The 20,757-nt window shown below is 46.8% G+C and overlaps 1 protein-coding gene and 1 non-coding gene across 5 annotated transcripts in view; both read left to right on the top strand.

Annotated features, from left to right (window-relative positions):
* The first annotated feature begins 9,383 nt into the window (after positions 1-9,383).
* The window catches only part of EFR3B (EFR3 homolog B), a 91,161-nt gene continuing 79,787 nt past the window's right edge, over positions 9,384-20,757 (top strand). For 2 of the 4 annotated variants that reach the window (XM_049695847.1, XM_049695846.1), the window contains exon 1: positions 9,516-9,648. In XM_049695847.1, coding sequence (XP_049551804.1) covers positions 9,642-9,648 — 7 coding nt within the window. In that variant the 5' untranslated portion in view covers positions 9,516-9,641. Of the gene's footprint in view, positions 9,649-20,757 lie in introns of all 4 variants that reach the window. The other 2 variants (XM_049695848.1, XM_049695849.1) reach the window with 2 other exon arrangements.
* TRNAR-UCU (transfer RNA arginine (anticodon UCU)) lies at positions 14,177-14,249 on the top strand. Its single transcript has one exon. It is a non-coding gene; the product is annotated as a tRNA-Arg (tRNA).

Here is a 20,757-nt window from a genome sequence, read left to right as displayed (position 1 = left end):
GTACTACAATTTAAATGCATAAGACACTGATTGTCTTTCTATCCCATTGGACATCATGCTACAGTAAAATATGGATGACATCATGATGATCAGATATGGAGACCCAGAAGTATCAGGTACCCTAGGTACCTTGGTAAAAACAAACAAAAACAACAACAACAACAAAAAAAAAAACATGAAAGAAAGAGAGGGAGGCAGGAAAATTCTAAGAAAGTACAGGGGTCTGTTGCCTCAGGGATTTCTAGAGGTTCAGTGGTCTAAGTCATGTCAGGAGAGTTCATACAAAATGAAGAACACTTTGTAACCCCTGGTACTCTCATCACAAAGAAAGAAGCCCAGTGCTTACTGGGCCTTCTTGGACTTTCCAGGTAATACATTTCACATTTTGGTGTGCTTCTCCAAACTGTTTACCAAGTGACTTAAAAGACTTCCAAGTTTTGAGTAAGGCCCAAAGAAAGAAAATTTTCTCTAGGCTGCAGCATATGTGGCCTTAATGACCCAGTGGATTCAAATGGTGCTTGAGTTATCAATGGCAGATTGAGTTGCTAAATGGAGCTTGTGGCAAGCCTAATTAACAGAATCACTGTGGAGACCCCTATGGTTTTCCATCAATCTACGACCTCTTCAGCAAGCAACTGTTGTCTTTGTAAGAGATACTTCTCAGCCTGCTTCTGAAAAAGCAGTGAATGTCAACTGTGGAGCATCTGGTGACAATGCTATCTTGAGCTGTCCATCATGAACTTGGTTTCATCTGAGCCACAATGCCATAAGGTTGGGTGTGGTTAGCAGCACACTAGAAAGCAATGTATATGAGAAAATGTCCAAGCAGGTCCTGAAAGCACAATAAATTATTTGAGAAGTTTGCTCACACTGCCAGTATGCCAATTTCTGCTGCCTTGCTTCCCCTTCCTCAACTCCATGATCTCATATGGAGTTAGTTCCCTACTAGCCAAATCTAGTAGCAACCCCACTCAGATTAGTCCCAAAGGACAGTGGAGATGAAATATACTCCCAGTAGGCAGAACTTCACACAGCATATCTCTATCCAAAAGAAGAGATAACCTGAAGTAAGAATTTACAATGAGTCATGGGCAGTGTCTGGTGTTTGGGCTGTATGGTTAGGAACTTGGAACGAGACTGAAGGAGAATTTTGAGGAAGAAGTATTTGGAGTGACATCTTGGTCAGAAATAGCACTGAAGTCATTTGGGGAAGAAGAATGTGGAAAAACCTAATGGAATGGACCCAATTAATCAGGTGAACAGATTACTCACTCTGAGAATATCATTCAGGTTCCTTCCCAAGCTACCCCAATGCCTGCTCAGTGGGATCAAACAAAGTGGCCAAGGTGGTAGGGATGGAGGCTGTACATTAACCTGGCTACAGGGAAATTTCCCCTACCAAGTCCATTTTCACTTGTGCTTCCTTCCCTGGTATACTAAATACTTTAATTTATCTACTTCAGGTAAATTCTCTCTAATTTCCTCTTCCTGTCTTGTCTACTATTTTATATAGCGTATGCTGGTATTATTTAAAATAATCATTTAATTTATAGGACGCAAATATTGAGACAAGTCATGATGAAATAGAGGAATAATGGATATCACTCTGAGACTCTACACCTGGAGCTGAATTCAGTAACTGACAGGCTAGGGATTTCTCCTCTTGGGAAGGATATAGTATATTTTTAATTGTAGGAGGAATTGTTGCATATATTAAGTAGGAATGTTTTTATGCTGGAAATTTGGGAAGGAAGATATATGTGGATGTTTGGCTCCCCAGGATCCAATCCTTTCAAGCATACATGAAACATTCTCCAGGATAGATCATATATTGGGCCACAAAGAAGTTATATATATATATCTCACATTTTCTTTATCCATTCATCCTTTGATGAACACTTAGGTTGTTTCCATATCTTGGCTATTGTGAATAATGCTGCAACAAACATGGGAGTGGAGATATCTCTTCAAAATACTGATTTCATTTCCTTCAGCTATACACTCAGAAGTGGAATTGCTGGGTTGTATGGTAATTCTATTTTTTTATTTTTTACACAACTTCCATGCTGCTTTCCATGCTGGCTCTACCAATTTACATTCCCACCAACAGTGTACAATAGTTCTTTTTTTCTCCACACTCTGACCGACTTCTGTTATCACTTGCCTTTTTGATAATAGCCATCCTAACAGACATGAAGTGATATCTCACTGTGGTTTTGGTTTGCATTTCCCTGATGATTAGTGATGTTGAGTACGTTTTTAGATACCTGTTGACCATTTGTATGTCTTCTTTGGAAAAACGTATATTCAGATCCTTTGCCCATTTTTCTTTTTTTTTCTTTTTTTGGCCGCACCATGTGGTTTGCGGGAGCTTTGTTCTCCGACCAAGGATCTAACCCGAGCCCCCTGCAGTGGCAGTGTGGAGTCCTGACCACTGGACTACCAGGGAATTCCTTTGCCCATTTTAAAATCAGGTTAGTTGTTATTATTATTATTTGCTATTAAGTTGTATGAGTTTCTCATATATTTTAGATATTAACCCCTTATCAGATATATGGTTTATAAATATTTTCTCCCATTCCATAGGTTTCCTTTTCATTTTGTTGATTGTTTCCTGCTATACAGAAGCTTTTTAGGTTGATGTAGTCCTAGTTGTTTATTTTTGCTTTTGCTACCTGTACTTTTGGTGTCATATCCAAAAAATTATCTCCAAGACCAATGTGCAGGAGATTTTTTCGCTATATTTTCTTCTAAGTTTTACACTTTCAAGGCTTATGTTTAAATCTTTAATCCATTTTGAATTAATTTTGTGTATGATGTAAAATAAGTGTCTAACTTCATTCTTTTGCATGAGGATATGTAGTTTTCCCAGCACCATTTGTTGAAGTGACTTTTCTTTCTTCATTGAATGGTCTTGGCATGCTTGTTGAAAATCATCTGATCATACATGCGAGGGTTCATTTCTGGTCTCTCCATTTTATTCCATTTGTCTATATGTCTTTCTTTATGCCAGTACCACACTGTTTTGATTGCTATCACTTTGTAATATAACTTGAAATCAGGAAGTGTGATGTTTTCAATTTGTTCTTCTTTCTCAAAATTGCTTTGACTATTCAGAGTCTTTTGTGGTTCAATATGAATTTTAGGGTTGTTTTTTTCTATTTATGAGAAAAACGCCATTGGAATTTCAGTAGGGATTGCATTAAATCTGAAGATCATTTTGGATACTATGGGCATCTTAACAATATTAAATCTTCCAATCCATGAACATGGATGTCTTTCTATTTATTTGTATTTTCTTTAATTTTTTAAAGCAGCATTTTGCAGCTTTCAGAGTCTAAGTCCTAGAACTATTTTTATCTCTTTTCTGACATGTCATATTTCTGTCTTGACTTACCTTCTCTCCTAGAATGTCAGTTTTCTGAATGGCAAGGACATTCTTAGTTGTCTCTCCTCACTGTGTCTAACAGAGTCTCTTGCATGTAGCAGGCTCTCAATAAATGCATGTTCTGTAAATTAGAACACAAATGAGTCCTAACCTAACAGACATCAGATATTAACAGGTTCAAAATCAAATTGGCTTTTTGGTTATATGCATGTTGGCCTATAGATGTCTGAGCTTCTCCATTATTTTCACCTGAGAATTGCTGAGCATGCTCTCATGAGACTGAAGTGATCTGTCATCCCTGAGCCAGAAAAGAGAAAACTGGGCTAGAGATTTAGAAGCTGATAATTGGGACTGATTATCAAAGAGGAGTCCTGCAGCCGGGCAGAGTCCAGGGAGGGGGAAATGGGCCAGGGATTCCTAACTGCAGGGCTGCCAAAAGCTGAGCCGATGAGTGTAAGTCAGCATCATTTGGGGGAGAAGGAGGGGTGATTTCAGGGTCCAAGGTCAATCTGAGGCAGTGAATAGACAAGGCCAGGGAGACTGGGTTTGGCTCAGGCAGGCCAGGGTAACTTCCTCGGAGAGCTGGCATCTGGCCCCAGTGAGGTCCTCGGGCTCTTCCTCCTCCACCGGCTCCACTTTCAGCTCTTAGAGCTCAGTATCTCATATGTCTTTCTGGTTTTTTCCCCAGTAGCCAGGTTTGCAACTTTCTGGAGCTGTTTTTCTTCCTCTCCTCCAATTTCATTTAAACCTTTCTTTAACCAGGTTGGCCAGCCCCTGGGCAAGCCTGTTCCTTCAAGGTTCCATCAAACCTTGTTTGGTGCAGGTCTCCTTAGCGATGGCTAGGAAAGCCAGCTTTGACCTTCTGAGATCATCTACCTGACCAGCTCTCCACTTCCCGTGGTTTCTAAGTCACGTCTATCAACAAATAAAAATGACACCATGGGCTTTCAAGTCCTTCAGAGCGTGGGTGGGCTTGGGTCCCGTGGGGGCAAGTATCACACTGGGAGATGGGAGGTAATCAGTGGGGAGCAGGTACCTCTTGACAGCCTGGAGCAAGGAGAGAGTGAAAGGACAGAGGAGTCAGGGTTAAGGGCATGATAATGCCTGAGTTTTTTTTACCGGAAACATGGATTTGATCTTCAAGTAAAAGAGAAGCCTCTTTTCCAGGGACCGTAGGGAACAGCAGCAAATGAAGGCAGCCTGACCCTTCTCTGCAGAGTGAACACAGGGTAAACAAAAGGCAGTGAAAATGATGGTGGCTGGAGATCTGCCTTAGTACATTTAAACCTCGACTTGTCAATAATCAGTATCCCAAACTTCCCTCACTCACTGGTGAAATCTGGTTTAGAGGAGGTAAAATCTGTCTGCAGCAGCCTTCTCCACCCCAGGCACTCAGGCCCTGCTCTCACAGCAGCAGGCAGCCTGGTGTCCCTGAGACTCTCCCTGCAGCCCGAGGCAGCTCCCAGGGACCTGGCCAAGAGCGTGTCCTCCTGACCTGGCTCCTGAGCTGTTTTGTGGGTTGTGGAGATGACTTCTTCAGCCCTTGGATACCCACCTGCTCCTATACTTGGGTATCGTTTTTAGAGGCTGTTCGTTCTCTGCGGCTTCTGAGAAGTAGGTCAAGGTACCGGCTTAAAGGGAGAAGTGCCAGGGGTTCAAGTCACCAGGCCGGGAGTCAGGAATCCCGAGTTCTGTTTCAGGCTTCACAGCTAATCGGCTACCTGACAATCTCAGGGGCCCATTCTCCCCTCGGCTCCCTCAGCCCTTCACTGGGTCTCGAGATATTTTCCCCTGAAGCTGTATTCCCCAGGGCCGTCACTTTCTTCCCTCTTCCCTCCCTCTGGAAAAGGCCCTTTAAAGCTGTTGGCCGCTCAAGGCTGGTACCCACAGTAAGAGCTGCTGCAGTTGTGTGGCTGTTGGGGAGATTAGAGGCTTTTGAGCAGACAAATTCAATCCCCTGGGGGCCATGGGAGGCTGGAGCATCAGGAAGCCAGACTCCTGGGCTGAAGGACAGGCCTGGAGGTATGGAACCTCGGATGCAAGTGAGGGTCCTGGGTTTTATGTGATGACTGTAGATTGCCTCTTTCTTCTAAGCTGCCTTTCTCTGTAACTCAGGGCAATTCAGCCTCTAGTTCAAAAGGAAACTGTGGGAACTGTGGTGCTTGCTCACGGCAGAGGGGATCCTTTGAGCTGTCTCAACAAAGGACATTGTTCAGAGTGACTGTGGTAACCAGGGCAAGTTTGGTCAAAGAATAATCACCTTTTCTAAGGCATAGTTCCTCCGCCTGACCCAACTAGTCCCAGGAGGCCCTCGGGCTCTGAAGGCAGGTGAGGCCACAGGGGGGCCACCAATGATGGTCTAGGAATGGGGTGGAAATTAGAGCACCTGCTTTGGTCTGTTCAGCCTGAGACTCTCTCCAATCTCTACCCTCCAAACCCAAGTAATGAGGGAGTGAAATACGGGTGAGAAAGGAGTAAATGCAGGTAAATCAAGGGAAGGGGGCACGGTGCTTTAGACCATCTTAGAAGTTGTTGGGGAAAAAAAACTTCATTTAAAGTGCAGTTGCCTTTTTTTTTTTTTTCCTGGCCGTGTGCAGAACTTCCCCGACCAAGGATCAAACCTGTGCCCCCTGCACTGGCAGCACGGAGTCTTAACCACTGGACCACCAGGGAGGTCCAAAGTGCAGTGGTTATGTGACTCTCAGTGTGGACTGTAAGGCATCATAGCGTGGTGGAAAGAAAATGTGTCTTGGGCAAGAGTTTCCTGGGCTTGAGTTCCTGCTCATTTACTAGAATTCCAATTACTATGGTGGAGGGCCATAGAAGAAGCAGAGTAGAGCTTCACGAAGGAAAAAACTAAACTGCATCCACAGTACGGCCCAAGCTGTAAAAATTATGATTAAATTAGGACAGGGTCTCAGTTTCCCAGCTGTAAAATGGGAATAATAGTATGGATCTTGCAAGGTCGCCCAGAGCATTACATCAGATAACCTGTGTAAAGTGCCTGGCACAGAACCTGTGGCTCAGTGATCACGCAATAAATGTTATTTCTTCTCCACTTTCCTTACTGTCACATTCATCCCATGTTTTGGATTTCCACAGCTACAGTAAGAACCTAGTTAGGGTAGAAATCCCAATTCTGACTTTCCCTCCTTTCCACAGTCCACCCAAAGAGTTGATATCTGTTTGGCATCTTTTCATGGGCACACTCTTCTGGATATTGGGGCCCTTGGGTTCTGCACTTTTGTTTTAAACCGTGAGCTGGAATATTGTGTTCCAGCTTCCTTGTATGTAACACCACTACCCTAGATTTCCACAGCACTATTTCCTGCACATATTTTATCTAAACATCTTGACTACCCCTCAGAGAAGCTGAGTATGGGCCGGATTCCTCCACCACTGAATATATAGACCCAGAGGGGCCTGAGTGCTCAGGCCAAAGCACCCATGGCAAAGGGTGCAGGTTGGCCAGAGTGACCCCATCCCTGTGCCCTTAGGGGCCACATACCAACGGGATCTAACTGGGAATACAGGTTGGGGTGAGGGTGAGGACCACTCCAGGCCTGGTTCAGTCATGAGGATCCAGGAGCACCCTCCCAAAGGATGGCGCTAACTAGAGTTGCCAGATAAAACATAGGTCCAATCTGAATTTCAGGTAAACAAAAATAATTTTTTTAGTATAACATGTCCCCAGTATTTCATGGGACATACACTAAAAATTATTCCTTGTTTATTCAAAATTCAAATTTAATTGGTCATTCTGTATTTTCATTTGCTAAATCTGGCAGCCCTAGATCTAGCAGGAAAGCCTTTGGATCGGTGCTCAAAGTCCTCCCAGCATGGCGCCAGACTACCTTCTCAGCCCCCCTTCCTACTTCGCCATGCAGCTTGTGGGATTTTAGCTCCCCAGCCAGGGACTGAACCTGCGCCCTCGGCAGTGAGAGAGCGGAGTCCTAACCACGGGACTGCCAGGGAGTTCCCTTCCCTTCTTACTTCTGCTCCCTATCCTAGACTCTGTTCCAGCCTGATGAGACTCCAGGCTGTGGCTCACATACTCTCTCCCCTCTACCATCCTGACCTCTGCAAATTGTAGTCCCTCTGGCTGGAATTATTTACATTATCTCCACACCTAGAAATCCTGCCCATTCTTCAAAGCCCATCTTGAATGTTTTTTTCCTTCCTGAAGCTCTACTCTGCTTCTTCTATGGGTCTCCACCATAGTAATTTTACATTTTATTATCATTTTTGCATGTCTCCCTTCTCCTGAGCACCTTCCACAGTGTCTAGCACATAATATAAAGTGATCAATAAATATTTGATAAAAATAATGAATTAGGCCCTCAGCCCTCTGAATGTCTTAAGTAGAGGTCTGTGCTTCTCATGCACAATTTATCATATTCTTCCTTGTCATGTAATGTTTTTATCAGTATTTATTTGTCTTATACTCCCTGCTAGCGATTTCACTCTGTGAAGACAGACACTGCATTTCCCACTGTGCTGCAGACACCAGTGTTTAACGAATATCTTTTGTGTTGTACAGATTGTGGGGGTAGGGGTATATCTGGGTATCCAGACCAAACTAGACTCCAAATTCTCCCTTCTGCCCTGGTTCAAGGGCAAAAGTGACTCTCAGCGAATCTCAGAGTCACCTGACCTGGTCCTAGAACTGGACGTAGAAAACAGAGCTGCTTTGTGAACCATCTGAGGGTCTAGGTTAAATGTGAGCTCTAGGAACCTTCCCAGAGTTTCCCATGGGGCCTCAAGACTTGCACGTGCTGCTAAGAGAGGTAAAGAGGTAAAGGAACAGGAACAAAACTTGGAAACATCAAGAGAGTGGGAGGGGGTGGTGAGGCCAGAGAGAAATGAGAAACATGGGTTTGGGGCACAACAGAGAGCACTGTTCCAAGAGTCCAGTGACCTAGAGTCTCTCTGTGGCTCTGTCTCTGCCTTGGGTGAGGAAGGAAAGAAAATGAATACGTGAGTGCCCACTGTGTACTTGCATGTAGGTTTTATATAAATTTCCCAACAGTCCTGCAGGAAGCTGAGGTTCAGAGAGGGAGATGACTGGCCTATGGACACACAGCTCAGTGTATCTAGGAAAAAGGACACAATTTAATTTCTCACAGCCTCAGTTTCCTCTTCATTAAAATGAGAGACACGACAGCATCTTTAAGATTCTCTCCTCTCTAACTTCTACTAGTAGAATATTTTGAGGACAAAACCCCTCAACCTTGGGGTAAATGTGAAATGTAGAGGGGGCTGGGTGAGAAGCTTTAGGGAAGCCCTGAGCTGGGCTAGAATTTGTCTTCAGGCTGTGGGCGTGAGCCTTCTGCCTCTCTGTGTCTGTTTCTCACTTGGTTCCAGAGGGTGAAGTCGGCCCTTGGGCACAGGTAGAGAGGATCCTGGTCACAAAGCATGTGAATTACACTTGTGAATCTGGGAGAGGAAAAGCAAGCTGACTTCCTGCAGCACTTGAGCGGTGGGACGGTGTGCGTTTCCTGCGTACCTGGCGGAGGAAAGACGCGCTTTGGTAGCGAGCACTTGGCAAGAGAGTGGCCATAGCTGAGGGCTTAATTAGGGAATGGGGTTTATTAAGGGGGCCAAGGGACGGCGGAAGGTTATGCCCCAATTCCTCTTCCTGGCGCCCCCTGGATCAGACAACGCATTCTGGATAAATTTGGGGGAGGGGCTACATATGCAGCTTCCAGCACCCCTGCTGACCCTCGGTGCCCGCGGGTTATGGGAGATCTCAGCTGTAGGCCTGAGCATTCGGACAGCAGGGTGGGTCACTTCCCCTGCGGGACGCTGCCTCTGGAAAATGCGCCACCCAGCACCTGGGGGCGGCAGCCTGGGAAACGTGCTTCTAGGGATTTGGGTTTCTCGGAGGGTGGGAATTGCCGGGGGGCGAGGCGGGGCGGGGCGGAGCTTGGGCGGGGCGGCCCGGCAGTGGCCGAGCCCGCTGGAAGGGACCTTCATTAGCATAGCCTCCGCCCCTCTCGGCGCAGCCCTGCCCAGAAACCCGAGCCGAGGCCGGCCGCGCTCAGCCGGGGCTGCTGAATGGGCGTGCGGCTCCCGGCCCCTGCCCTCTGGCGTCCGGCCCCCGCTCTCGCTCCTGCTCCAGCTCCTGCTCCCGCCCCGCCCGGGCCTCCGCCGGCCGCCGCCATCGGCCACCCCGGCTGTGAATGAAAGGCCGGCGCCGCCGGGGGCTGGCTGCAGGCGACGCGGCCTCCCGGGAGGCACTCGCCCCGCCAAGATGTACGGTAAGGAGGGCTCTGCTTCCGGGCTCGCAAACTTGCAGAACGAGGACCATTGTCCCCCTGCGGGGCCCCGGCGAGGCCAGGGGCGCGGACTCGGTGCCCGGCTGGGCTCTTTCTGTCGCTCTGTGTGCGCGTCTGTGCTGGGAGGACAAAGATGCTCAGGACCGGGGGCTGTAGGGTCCTCGAGGTCCTTCGGACCTAGCTGTTTGAGGGCGCTGGGGCGGGTGGGCGGTGGTCCGTCGGGGTGCGGGGGGCTCGGGGGATCCGAAGCGGCTGGGTTCTGGGGAAAGCGAGTCTCCCTTGGAGCCGAGCAGACAGGGGGTGTCGTGACAGCATTTGCAGAATTAACAAAAGCAGGTTGTGCTGGGGAGTTTTATGCGGGAAGCCGGTCCGGGATTGCGGGGAGACGCTCGCTGCCTGTCTTGTGCAGGCTCCGAGCATGTGGGAGGCGGCGCCCGCGGTGCAGAGGGCTGGCCAGAGAGCCAGTTCTGGGAGCCTGGTCTCGCCGCCCCTGGATGGACCTGCCCTCTGCTTGCCCCTGCCGCCCGTGGGACCCAAGCTCCCGAACTTCCAGATATGCCCTCCGCAGGGATGAACGGGAGAGACGCTGCTGAGGGTGCCGGGCAGCTCTGGGTGGCCACCTCTGGCTGTCCCCTGACCTCTCTAGCCCCCTTCCACGGCCATCCCCTCAACTGATGTGCAACAGTTAGCCAGACCCTCTTGATACCCTGTTCTGCTTTAAAAATTTCCAGGAATTCCTCTGGTTTTGGAGGCAGTGTGGGTGAAGAAAATAGCACTCTGGGTCTCAGATTGCAGCTCTGAGGACTGGAGGACTGGAGACCCAGACCGGTTTAGAAATCAGCGGCATTACAGAGCCTCCAGATACTCTGAACCGGGTGTGTGTGTGTGTGTGTGTGTGTGTGTGTATGAGAGACAGAGAGAGACAGACAGAGACAGAGAGAGGATCCCCATGGACCTAAGTCCATCGGAAATCAGGCTCTTGCAGCTATTTAGGGCCAGCAAAAGAGCTGAAGCTATCCTCAGCTCCCACCCCCCTGGCCAGGTAGGGGCTCAGGTGGCACCTGAGGGGTGAGTGTCGGAAGAAAAGCACGTTCCCGATTTAACCCATCGCCAAGGCCGCTCAGCTGCCTCACTCTGCAAGCAAGCGCTATGAGTCACAAAGTTTGAGGCACAGGAAGCTGAGAGCGTAGTACGAAGGCTCAGCAGTCAGTGGGCCTCATTGTTTAGAGAGACAGTCAGCCTTTTAATCAGCCTCCTTACCTGCCCCATTGGTCACACATGTGCATTTCTGACCCAGGTTGGAACATCATCAGGTCCCTTCAAGCAAGTATCATCTCTTGGATGGGCCAAGGCTGGGGAGTGGGGTGGGAGGGGATTGACTTCCGAGCGTGTGCTGCTGGCCAGTGGGGAGTCTGCAGGAAGGTAGCAAGGCGGTCGTGTTTTATAAGCTAGGAGGCTGTGAGGTTCCCAGGAGACAGCTATATTTTCTTACTCTCTGTTTTCCCCCCGTTCTTTTCTGCAGAGTGAGCAGGCTAAAGCTGCAGATCACTTGATAAAAGCATGTGACTGCAGGGGCACCTGCAGTGGGGAAGGAGTTAGGACGAGGCCCAGCAGAATGGGTAAGAATTAGGAACCCTAGTTCTGCTGGGTCACCTCGAGGCATTTAGTCCGAGACAGTTTGATAACTGATCCCAGGATGCCTGAGCGTTGGGAGTCCCAGTCTGCCTCTGTTGTGCGAAGCAAGTCAAGGGAGAGTTGGATGGTACAGAAAGGTGAACCGGGAGGCCGGCATATCTGCGTGCTATTTTTGGATACACCACAGATTTTTCAGTTCTGTTTTATAATATGTTCTTATTCCTCCAGATGCAAACAGAGACAGTACTTACCCCTGAATCATGCATAGAAAGATTGTAATGAAGGAATCCTCTGCATACTTGCCTGCAGCAAAGTCATGCCAGTGCTGGTTGGGAGATGATTACTGAATCTCGCTTAGTGCAAAGCCTTGTCTTAGGAGGTGTGACAGGTGCCCACTCTCCAAGGGGAGGGCTTGTTGGCCTGGATTTTAGTATTTTCTTGACTCTCATGAAAAGAAAGGGTCCGTGTCATACTTATAATCATTCTCTCCTCAGCGGCAATCAATGATGAAAAAAGATGTGAATAGGGAGGTTGGGAAGGCATAGCATCATAGACTTTTTATATTTGGTTCTTGTTTTCTGAGTGATTTATCCAAGGTGACACAGTTAGATGGAAAAAGGCAAAATGAAAACAGGGGCTTCCTAGCTCAGTGCCCCTCCCCCTCCCCTGATGCCCTGGGTAAATGCTCACTGGGAAAATGCCACCAGGGATTTTATTAACTGATGGGCAGTGAGGCCCCTGTGTAGAGCCAACAGTCACGTAAGAGCTTTAGGTAAAGGTGTCCCCTGACCATCCACCCTGGTTACTGGATCCATTATCAGTGTGCATAATCTCACTCCCATTGCTGCCTCTCAGCTGCGTGGTGTTGCTGGATAGATCTTCACCTCCCCTCTTGTCTCCTCCTCACCTTACCTCTTCCCCCGACAACTCAGTCTCCCTGTGTCCTCAGTTTCCCCATCTCCTTCTTTCCATCTATGGGAGAATAAGGGCCCCTTGTCTTTGCTAGAGGACACGGTACCATCTGGGACAGAAAGAATCCTAGACATGGGGCCAGCCCATCTGAACCCACAGTCAGTTCATGTTTGTTTAATCTTAGACAAGTGGGTTTGTCTCTCAGAATGATATCTCTGTATAAAACGGCGAGAGGCCCATCCACCTCCCAGGTCTGTGTGAGCCTCAGAGCTGGACCGTGGATGTGACAGTGCATTATAAGAGGTTCTACGCTCACAGGACAAATTGCTCAAGAGCCTGTGCCCTTCAGGTCCTGCTGGACCTTTGCCCTTCTCTTTTCCTCTCTGCTGGCTCCTAAAGATGCCTGTTTGCATAACCTCCCACCCCAGCTTAACACACAAGTCACCTCAACCTAGCTAGCCACTCAAGCCACTGAACTACTTCTCCTTCCCTTCCCCAAACTCACCCCAGCTGCTTCTCACCGCTCACTCATTCCTAAAGCCCAGCCACTTTCTGGAAGCGGCTCTCCGAAAGGACGCAGGTGACCCCCCACACTCTTTTTCTAACTATGAACACAGACTGACAAGGGATCTGGGAAACTATAAAAGCCCTTTGTACTCGGGTAGGAAGATTGTGAGCAAATTCTCTGCAAAAAATGGATTCCCATTAGGGTTTTTTTGTGTGTGTTAGAATTACATAATTAAAAGTTTCCCTCTGCTTCTCCCCTGGGATGGAGCCACGGTGGTCCCACCTAGGAGCGTCCCGCTTACGCACCAAGGCGGGGCCGAGCTCTCCAAGAAACACTACCCTCCGGAATCAGGGCAGCAGGCCATGAAGACGATTGGGAAGCATTTTCCCAGAACCACCATCTGTGTAGCCCAATCTCCCTTAAACAAAAGCTGCACTAACGAATCCCTCCTCACCTCTAGGTTCTGCCTCATGCCCAACATAGGCCTTTCTTCATGCTTTGTGATTCAGAAAGCCGACTGTAGGGAACAGCACACAACTTTCTGTAAATGTGCGTTACAGAGCGCATGTGTGTGTGACTTGTGGATGGCGGGGAGAAGTGCAGGGTGGAGCCGACTCCACGTGCGGCACAAAGGCTCACCTTGGCAGACAGCTCCACAGATCCTGCTTCTCCTCATCGCAGGACACACACACACACACACACACACACACACACACACACACACACACACACACACACACACACACTCCAACCTCATCCCCCAAATCCTGACGCAGTCCTATGGTGCAGCATGTGGCTTGTTCAGGTGGGACCTGTCCCCCCGCCCCCTCCCTTCTCCTCCTGACTCCTTTATTCCCCATAGCGGGGCGGGGGGTGGAGTGAGTAGAGCCTGTCTTCTCTCTTGCTGCTCACAGCTCAGTGATCTCAAACGGTTGCAGTTTCCTTATCACACATAAATAAAAACAAAAAGTTAATATCACCTTATGGAAAATCTGGAAAAGGGAGGAGGGGAAAAAAAACCATCCACAATTCTACCCACTAGAACCAACCTTTCATGTTGTTATATAAATTACCCCTAAGATTTTGTGCTCACCTGCTTTTGCCCTTTCTTTTCTCTTTCTTGCCTTGCTCCTGGCGTGTTACCCTGGTTGTGATGGTGGCTCTGCCCCTCAGGTAACCTTGGACCTGACTTTCTGAGCCTGTTTCCTGGCTCTACAGGATGACAATGCCCACCTCCTGCAGGGATTAATCAGGATAAGAGAGCTGCCCGCACTTTCTCCTTCCCTTTCTTCAACTTTCTCTCTTCTCTCCATTTCTTATTTTAAAAAAGGGGCAAAAAAAAAAAAAAAAAAAGAAAATTAAGCTTATGTCTCATAAACTTAATAACAGTGCTTGTGATACTGTTCCTGGTATAAACAAAAGAAAAATCTACTTTGAAAAGCATCTTTTGGGAATTCCCTAGTGGTCCAGTGGTTTGGACTCTGCGCTTCTACTGCAGGGGGCCCGGGTTTGATCCCTGGTTGGGGAACTAAGATCCCACACAAGCCAAGGTGTGTGGCCAAAAAAAAAAGCATCTTTTTTTTTCCCCCTGGTAGTCATCCAGTCCTTCTAGAAAATCTGGAAAACACCGTAAACAATAAACAAGTATAACTGCTTTTACTATTTTGATATCTTTCCTTCCATGCATTTGTTTATGTGGTTAGAATTATTCATTTCCCATAATTTGGTATTCTATTTTTTTCTACTTAACATTAGAATATAAGCATTCCCCCACCCCCAAGTTAACACAGAGTCACTGGCTGCCATTTTTAATGCCATTTTAATGCTATGTAACAGTCCACTGAATGGACATATAATTTCCTTATTGTACATTTAAGTTGTTCATAAAGATTCAGTGTTATAACCCTGGGAAGAGTAGCTGGTGCACAGAGCTTTCTCTGCACCTTGGAGTATCTCCCTAGCCCTCCAAATGGGTTGATCAAGGTATATAAACATTTTAAAGATTTGTTACATATTGTCAAATTGTTTTCAATTTGTATCGATAACACCAGCAGTTATAAGAGTACCTATCTCCTTGTACTCTCAAAAGCATTAAAGGTTGAGATTTTTTCCTAATCTTACTAATTTGATAAGAAACATTATATAATTTTAACTTGTATTCTTTATTACTAGTGAAGTTAAACACTTCCTATATTTTCTAATCTTTTGCATTTTAGTGAATTGTCGTATGAGTATGATTAGTTTATTTATTGAGGACTTAACCATGGGTCTGTCATTTGCTTTATGCTTTGTATTTTGAAGGGAAATAGACATAAACTATCAAGTATTTGTGGAGTGTCAACTATATATGATACTACACAGGGCATCGTGAGGGACAAAAAATGTATAAAAGTTCCTTCCATCAAGAAGTTTCCAGTTTCAGTGCGCAAATGAGTTGTAAAACCTGCAAAAAATTAAACGATACAGAGACAGGTTCAGTAAAATTACACAGTTTCGCGAGGTAGAATGGAGCTACTCTTCAGATGGTCAGCCAGCAATATTTGGACGTGGAAGAGCCCACTGGGAGGTGGAGCCATTAGGAGGGCTTCGCAGGACAGCAGGCATTTGTGTGACGTTCTGAGGGCTGGGGGGTAGGGGGCCGGGGAGCATGCCGGGAGACACACCAGGGTAAGTGCACAGAGGTGGGGAAAGAAAAGCCATGTCCAGGGATAGTTAGGGAAACTGCCAGGGATTGGGCAGTTTAGATGGTGAATTATGTGATGGAGTAGGAGATTTTGTCAGGATACGGAGTTTTCACTTACCCCTATGAGCAGTAGGAGCCGGTGAAGAGTTGAAAACTGTCAAATGGCTGATTTGCTCAATTAATGTTTTAAAGAAATGAAACTGGGGGGCACTGTGCAGAATGGGTGGGGGGATGAGGGGAAATGAAGGAAAGAAGAGGAGATAGATGCTGAAGATGCAGGCAGTAGCCTAAGGAGTGAGAAGGCTTTGGACCAGTTACAATTGTGCATATGCAGTGGAAGATGTTTGCCCCTTAAAAAAAGAAAAAAAAAAAGGCAGTAGGACTGGGTGGGGATAAGGTGAACTGAAACTTTAAAAAAAATTCCCATGGTACATAAAATGTGGGTTATATAAGCAGATATAAAAAATAGTTGATTGTGAAATAGGTGCTAAATTACCTAGAGCAGTAAATTGATTATAATCTAACTAATTCTAGAGAGGATTTGGAGCATATATGTTACACACACACACCTGTGCTACAGTAAATAAAGAAATCGGGCTTCCCTGGTGGCGCAGTGGTTGGGAGTCCGCCTGCCGATGCAGGGGACACGGGTTTGTGCCCCGGTCCGGGAAGATCCCACGTGCCGGGGAGCGGCTGGGCCCGTGAGCCATGGCCGCTGAGCCTGCGCGTCCGGAGCCTGTGCTCCGCAGCGGGAGGGGCCGCGACGGTGAGAGGCCCGCGTACCGCAAAAAAATCAATCAATCAATCAATCAATGCAAAGAAAATCTAAGAGTAAAACAGAAAAAAAAAAAAAAGCCAAAGATAAAGTTGTATCAGGGAAAAAACACCTATCAAACAGCCCTGTTGCAAATTCAGTTTTGAGCTTCCTGTAGGCCAAAAAAAGAGGAGAAAAGTCATTTGCAAAACTCATAGCATCTTTAAAACTTTTAAAAAAATGCAATTGCCTGGGACAAATACAGTTTTTTGAGATGCTAAGATCTGAAAGAAATTCCTCCCTGAGTTCCTCCTTGAAAAGGAGATATTTCAAAAATAATGGCCTAAATTAGATTTTTCTTTTGAAAATATAGTTCCCTTAATCAGCTCTATCCCAGTTTGTAGAGTATGAAGACTGGTCCAAATACAAGTCTGTGGATTCTGATTCCTCCCTGAAACTGCCACGGGCTCTGCCGTCGGCTTCCTTCCTGGTTTGGATGAGCCAGGACCTGCCGAGGCTCCTGCCCCGCTTCGCAGCTGTGGATGTTACTTTCTCCTTCTATGGATGAATGGGAGTCTTTTGAGAGTGTGCTCCCTGGAGAAGCTCTTCCTGTCTCCACAATCCAGGAGGCCTGTCTGTCCCTCTCGTTCACATGTCTTATTTTAATTCATTGCACAGCCATGGACCACAATCTAATATTCCTCTCCTCTGTGTTCCCCACTGCATCTTTAGGGCGCAGAGCACTGCCTGGTATGGAGTAGGTGCTCAAAAACCTACTCATTCATCCTTGTTGAATGGGTGAATCCTGAGCTAGATGTCTTTTCTGAAATTTACCTCTTTATAACTTCTGACCCTCTCTGTATTTCAGCCTTAACTGTGTTTTGAATAACAGTACAATTATGCTTACTTTCGTTTCCATTCGTTGGGCACCACTCTGTGCCAAGCAGCATTCTAAGCACTTTTTAGGTATTTACTGATTTAATCCTCCCCAAATTCTAGGGGTTGGTAATTATTATTCTCACTTTAGAAATGAGAAAACTGAGGAGCTAAGGGTTTTAGTGACCCACCCGTGGCTACACGGTTATGTGATTGGGCTGGGATTTGAACCTCGGCATTCCAGCTCCACAGTGCGGACTCACCCCCCTCCTACAATGCTGTCCCTAGAATATTCTGAATATTTCAGAGAATATGGGTCTTTCCTTCGCAGAGCTCACTGCACCACAGAGACTGGCACATGTCAATTTGGGGAGAGAGGAGAGTGTGGGCGTCAGGGATGAACTGCTGAGGGGGATGTGCCTTCTCGTTGGTCCCAGGCTCGCCAGCAGGGAAGCAGGGAGCTCGCTTCAGGTTGGAGCCTCTGCCTCTTGGCAGCCTCCCCGCCTCCTTTATCATCGTTTTGCTTTGTTAGAGAGAGAAATGGCCCAGGAATAGTCTGGGGGACCTAGATGAGAAAAGGTAAGTAAGAGAGGATTCAGGAGAGTAGGTTGGTGAGGGCGGAAGACAACGTAAACACCAGTGGTGGCATGAAAAACAAGGGAGCTTGGGCGTGCATCTCAGAGAGAGAGACTGGCAGGCAGGCGGATGGGGCCGTCATTCAACCAGCACTGAGTCACACACATGCCTTGTTGGCAGTGTTCTTAACAACATGGTCCATGGTCAGTGCTTGGCCTAGAGGACCCAGAAGGACCCCAGAGACTGAGACCTTCATTCACAGGAGGAGCTTCTGTTTTTCTGATAGTTTGTCTGTGAATTAAAACTCCTTCTCTACATCGTCAGGTCCAGCCAGCCTGGAAGCAGTGATTGCTGCCTCTGAGAGGTGGGGTTAGGACTGAGCTGTGTGTGTTAGAGAGGGACGGTGGTCCAAGTCCCTAGTGGCCACCTTCTAGCCATAGGACCCTGGACAGTTATTTCCTCTCTCTCTGAGCCCATTCCCTCCCCTATAAAACGGGGATAGTTTGCTTTGTAATGAGAAAATGTCCCCATACATGTATTTATGTTATAGGACATCATACCTATGAAAGGGGATATTATCATCATCTGAGCAATTCTTGTGGTTACTTCTCGGGCAAGGCCATGCCCTCTCCAGAAACAGTGACAGTCCCTGCTTACAAGGATGAGTATGTCATATTTAGACTGTATTTGTTAAAATCCTTAGACAGAGGGGTCTGATAATAAGAATGTCAAACCAGAGAGCTGCTACAGGATTGGCAAGCTGGGCCCCTGCCTCTGGGAAGCCTACCTGTCAGATGGGGACCCTGAACGGGGACAGCCATAACGCTGATTCTGTCGAGCACTTTCTTGTCTCCTCGAGGACCATGCACAGATTGGTGGGCCGTGACTGTGTCCCTCTCATCCCTGTACCAGAAAGATGAGAAAATCTCTTAGACCACAAAGAGGACAGGTGTGACATCTTCATCTAAGTCCTTAGACTACGCTAAATTCTTATGCATTACTAAAATGTAGCGATGTTTATTCTGTGTCATGCTGTTCATTACCTCCACTCAGAACAACCCTTTGGTGGTGGACGTCATTACACCTGTGGTTGAGCTGGGGACACAGAGATTCAGAAGACCAATAATTTGCCCAAGGTCATGCAGCTGGTTGAAGTTCATTCTCCATTGTCTCTTAAGCAAGTGTTCACAGAACTGCATGTGAGATTAAAACACTGCTTTTATACCTGATGGCGATTACATGTGCCTTATGCCAAACGGCAAATTTCACCACAAGAGAATTCCAAACTGAGTCTTTCAGTAGATTTTACATAGTTTAGTTGTGGCTTTACGTCTAGGAATATGGGTGCCTGATGAGGACTTTGAAGCTCAGTGCCCTAATTCACATGCTGTAGTTTGCCTATAAATCTGAGAATTAGAATTCCTGGGCTCAAATGCAAACTTTCTCATTACCCTACAGAAGGACTCAGATAAATTCAAGCATCTGGGAACCAGGAGTCTTAGATTCTTAGCCTGGCAGGACTCCAAGCTTCGTCATAACTATTCAGAACAATTTCTCTCCATGTCCCAACTTTCTTTTCAGGTGATTAATACGTGAAATAACATTTATAAATCATAAGTCCTAAGTTACAAGAACATTTATAAAGACCTTGGATGAAGATCTCTTAGAAAGGCACTGCTTGTAATAAAGCGATGCATTCCCAGCACCTCCTAGCTTCTTACTACTTGTGCAGGAGGTATGTTCCGAGAGCTGAGTCATACAGGATGGATGCTGAAAAAACCCAGAGCTGTGCAGCCTTCCCCAAGCCTTCTTCGTGTCCCCACTGTATCTTATACTTGGCTGTTATTTTTTTCATGTATTTGTCAAACTGAATGTCATTTATTCCTTTACACACTAGATCTGTGAACCTCTTGAGGACACAACCTCTACCTTAATCTTCGTTTTTCCTAGCATCTAGGGGAGATGTTTGGTATGTAGTAAGACCTCAGATATTTGCATCGAACTATAAAATAATTGTATGTGTCATTCATCCAACCATAGGTACATACCTAGCAGCCCAAGTTTCCAAGGTACCAGTGATGATGGGCTGGGGAATCTCTCTAAGAACAGAGAGAATCCTGTAGTGACAATAATATTTTACCATCTTACGGTGCCTTTCCGCATCGATCATAACTTTGTAGAGCATAAAGAATATGCCGGAATATGACCATTTGGCTTTTCCTCCAGACTTTAATGGTGTTAATGATGAGCGGTAACCACTTGGCCTACCAATGAGATGGTTAGGGCAGTTAGAGTCATTCTTACATATTTCTTTCTTGGTTTGTAGAGCTCGGAATAAATGTTATGATCATTTTCTTCAAAAAGGAAGGTTACTTAGTGGCATAATTCTGGGTAAATCTTTATTTTGATTTCCATTCATGTTGTCTGTGCAGTATTCTTTCACAAAACAGGAAAGATGAAAAGGCCTTTTGAGGCAAAGGCAATGAAATGTCTGTTTCTCGAAGCACTTGGCCAGAATGTTCCTGGATAAAGCACTCTGCACCCTTGTGCACCTTTGGTCTCAGGGCTAGAGTTCAGGGGCACCTGGAATAGCAGGTGTGCTGACTTTGGCTGAGGTTCCTATACAGGTAGAGTAGAAAAGGGAAAAAATACCAGGGTCGTCCCATTGCTTCCCTCAAACCCCTGATAGGGGCATGGTCCTTGTAGCAGGCCTGGGCCCAGGGGCTGCTAAATAGAGTAAACATGTCTGATTGTCTATCTTGAGAAATTTCACACCAAAGATATTCCCTAGCACTGCTGGGAATGTCCTCTTCTCCCCCAGACAACACTGTCGGAGCAGAACAGGGCTGAGTGTTCTGGAGAGGAGTGGGTGGTGCTGGACATCATACAAGGCCTCCCTTCTGTTTTCTCAAGGACATTCATTTCTGCGCTGGGAGGGAGCGTTGGCCGTCAGGGTGATTCAGGCTCTGTTGCTGTGTGAATCTGGGCAAGATTCTCAACCTCCCTCAGATTTAGGTTCACCATCTGTAAGTTGGGAGAGCCGGACTGGATGGTCTTGAAGGGTTTCCCAGTTCTTATGTCTGCACCTGGGTTGGGGTGACTGGTCTGTCCTGTGGGTGAGACAGCAGGGACTGTGGGTGCATCCAC

This window comes from Orcinus orca, chromosome 13 (assembly GCF_937001465.1).
Source record: "Orcinus orca chromosome 13, mOrcOrc1.1, whole genome shotgun sequence".
NCBI lineage: Eukaryota > Metazoa > Chordata > Mammalia > Artiodactyla > Delphinidae > Orcinus > Orcinus orca.
The sequence above is the reverse complement of the archived record's forward strand: the minus strand, read 5'-3'. Positions and strand labels throughout refer to the sequence as shown.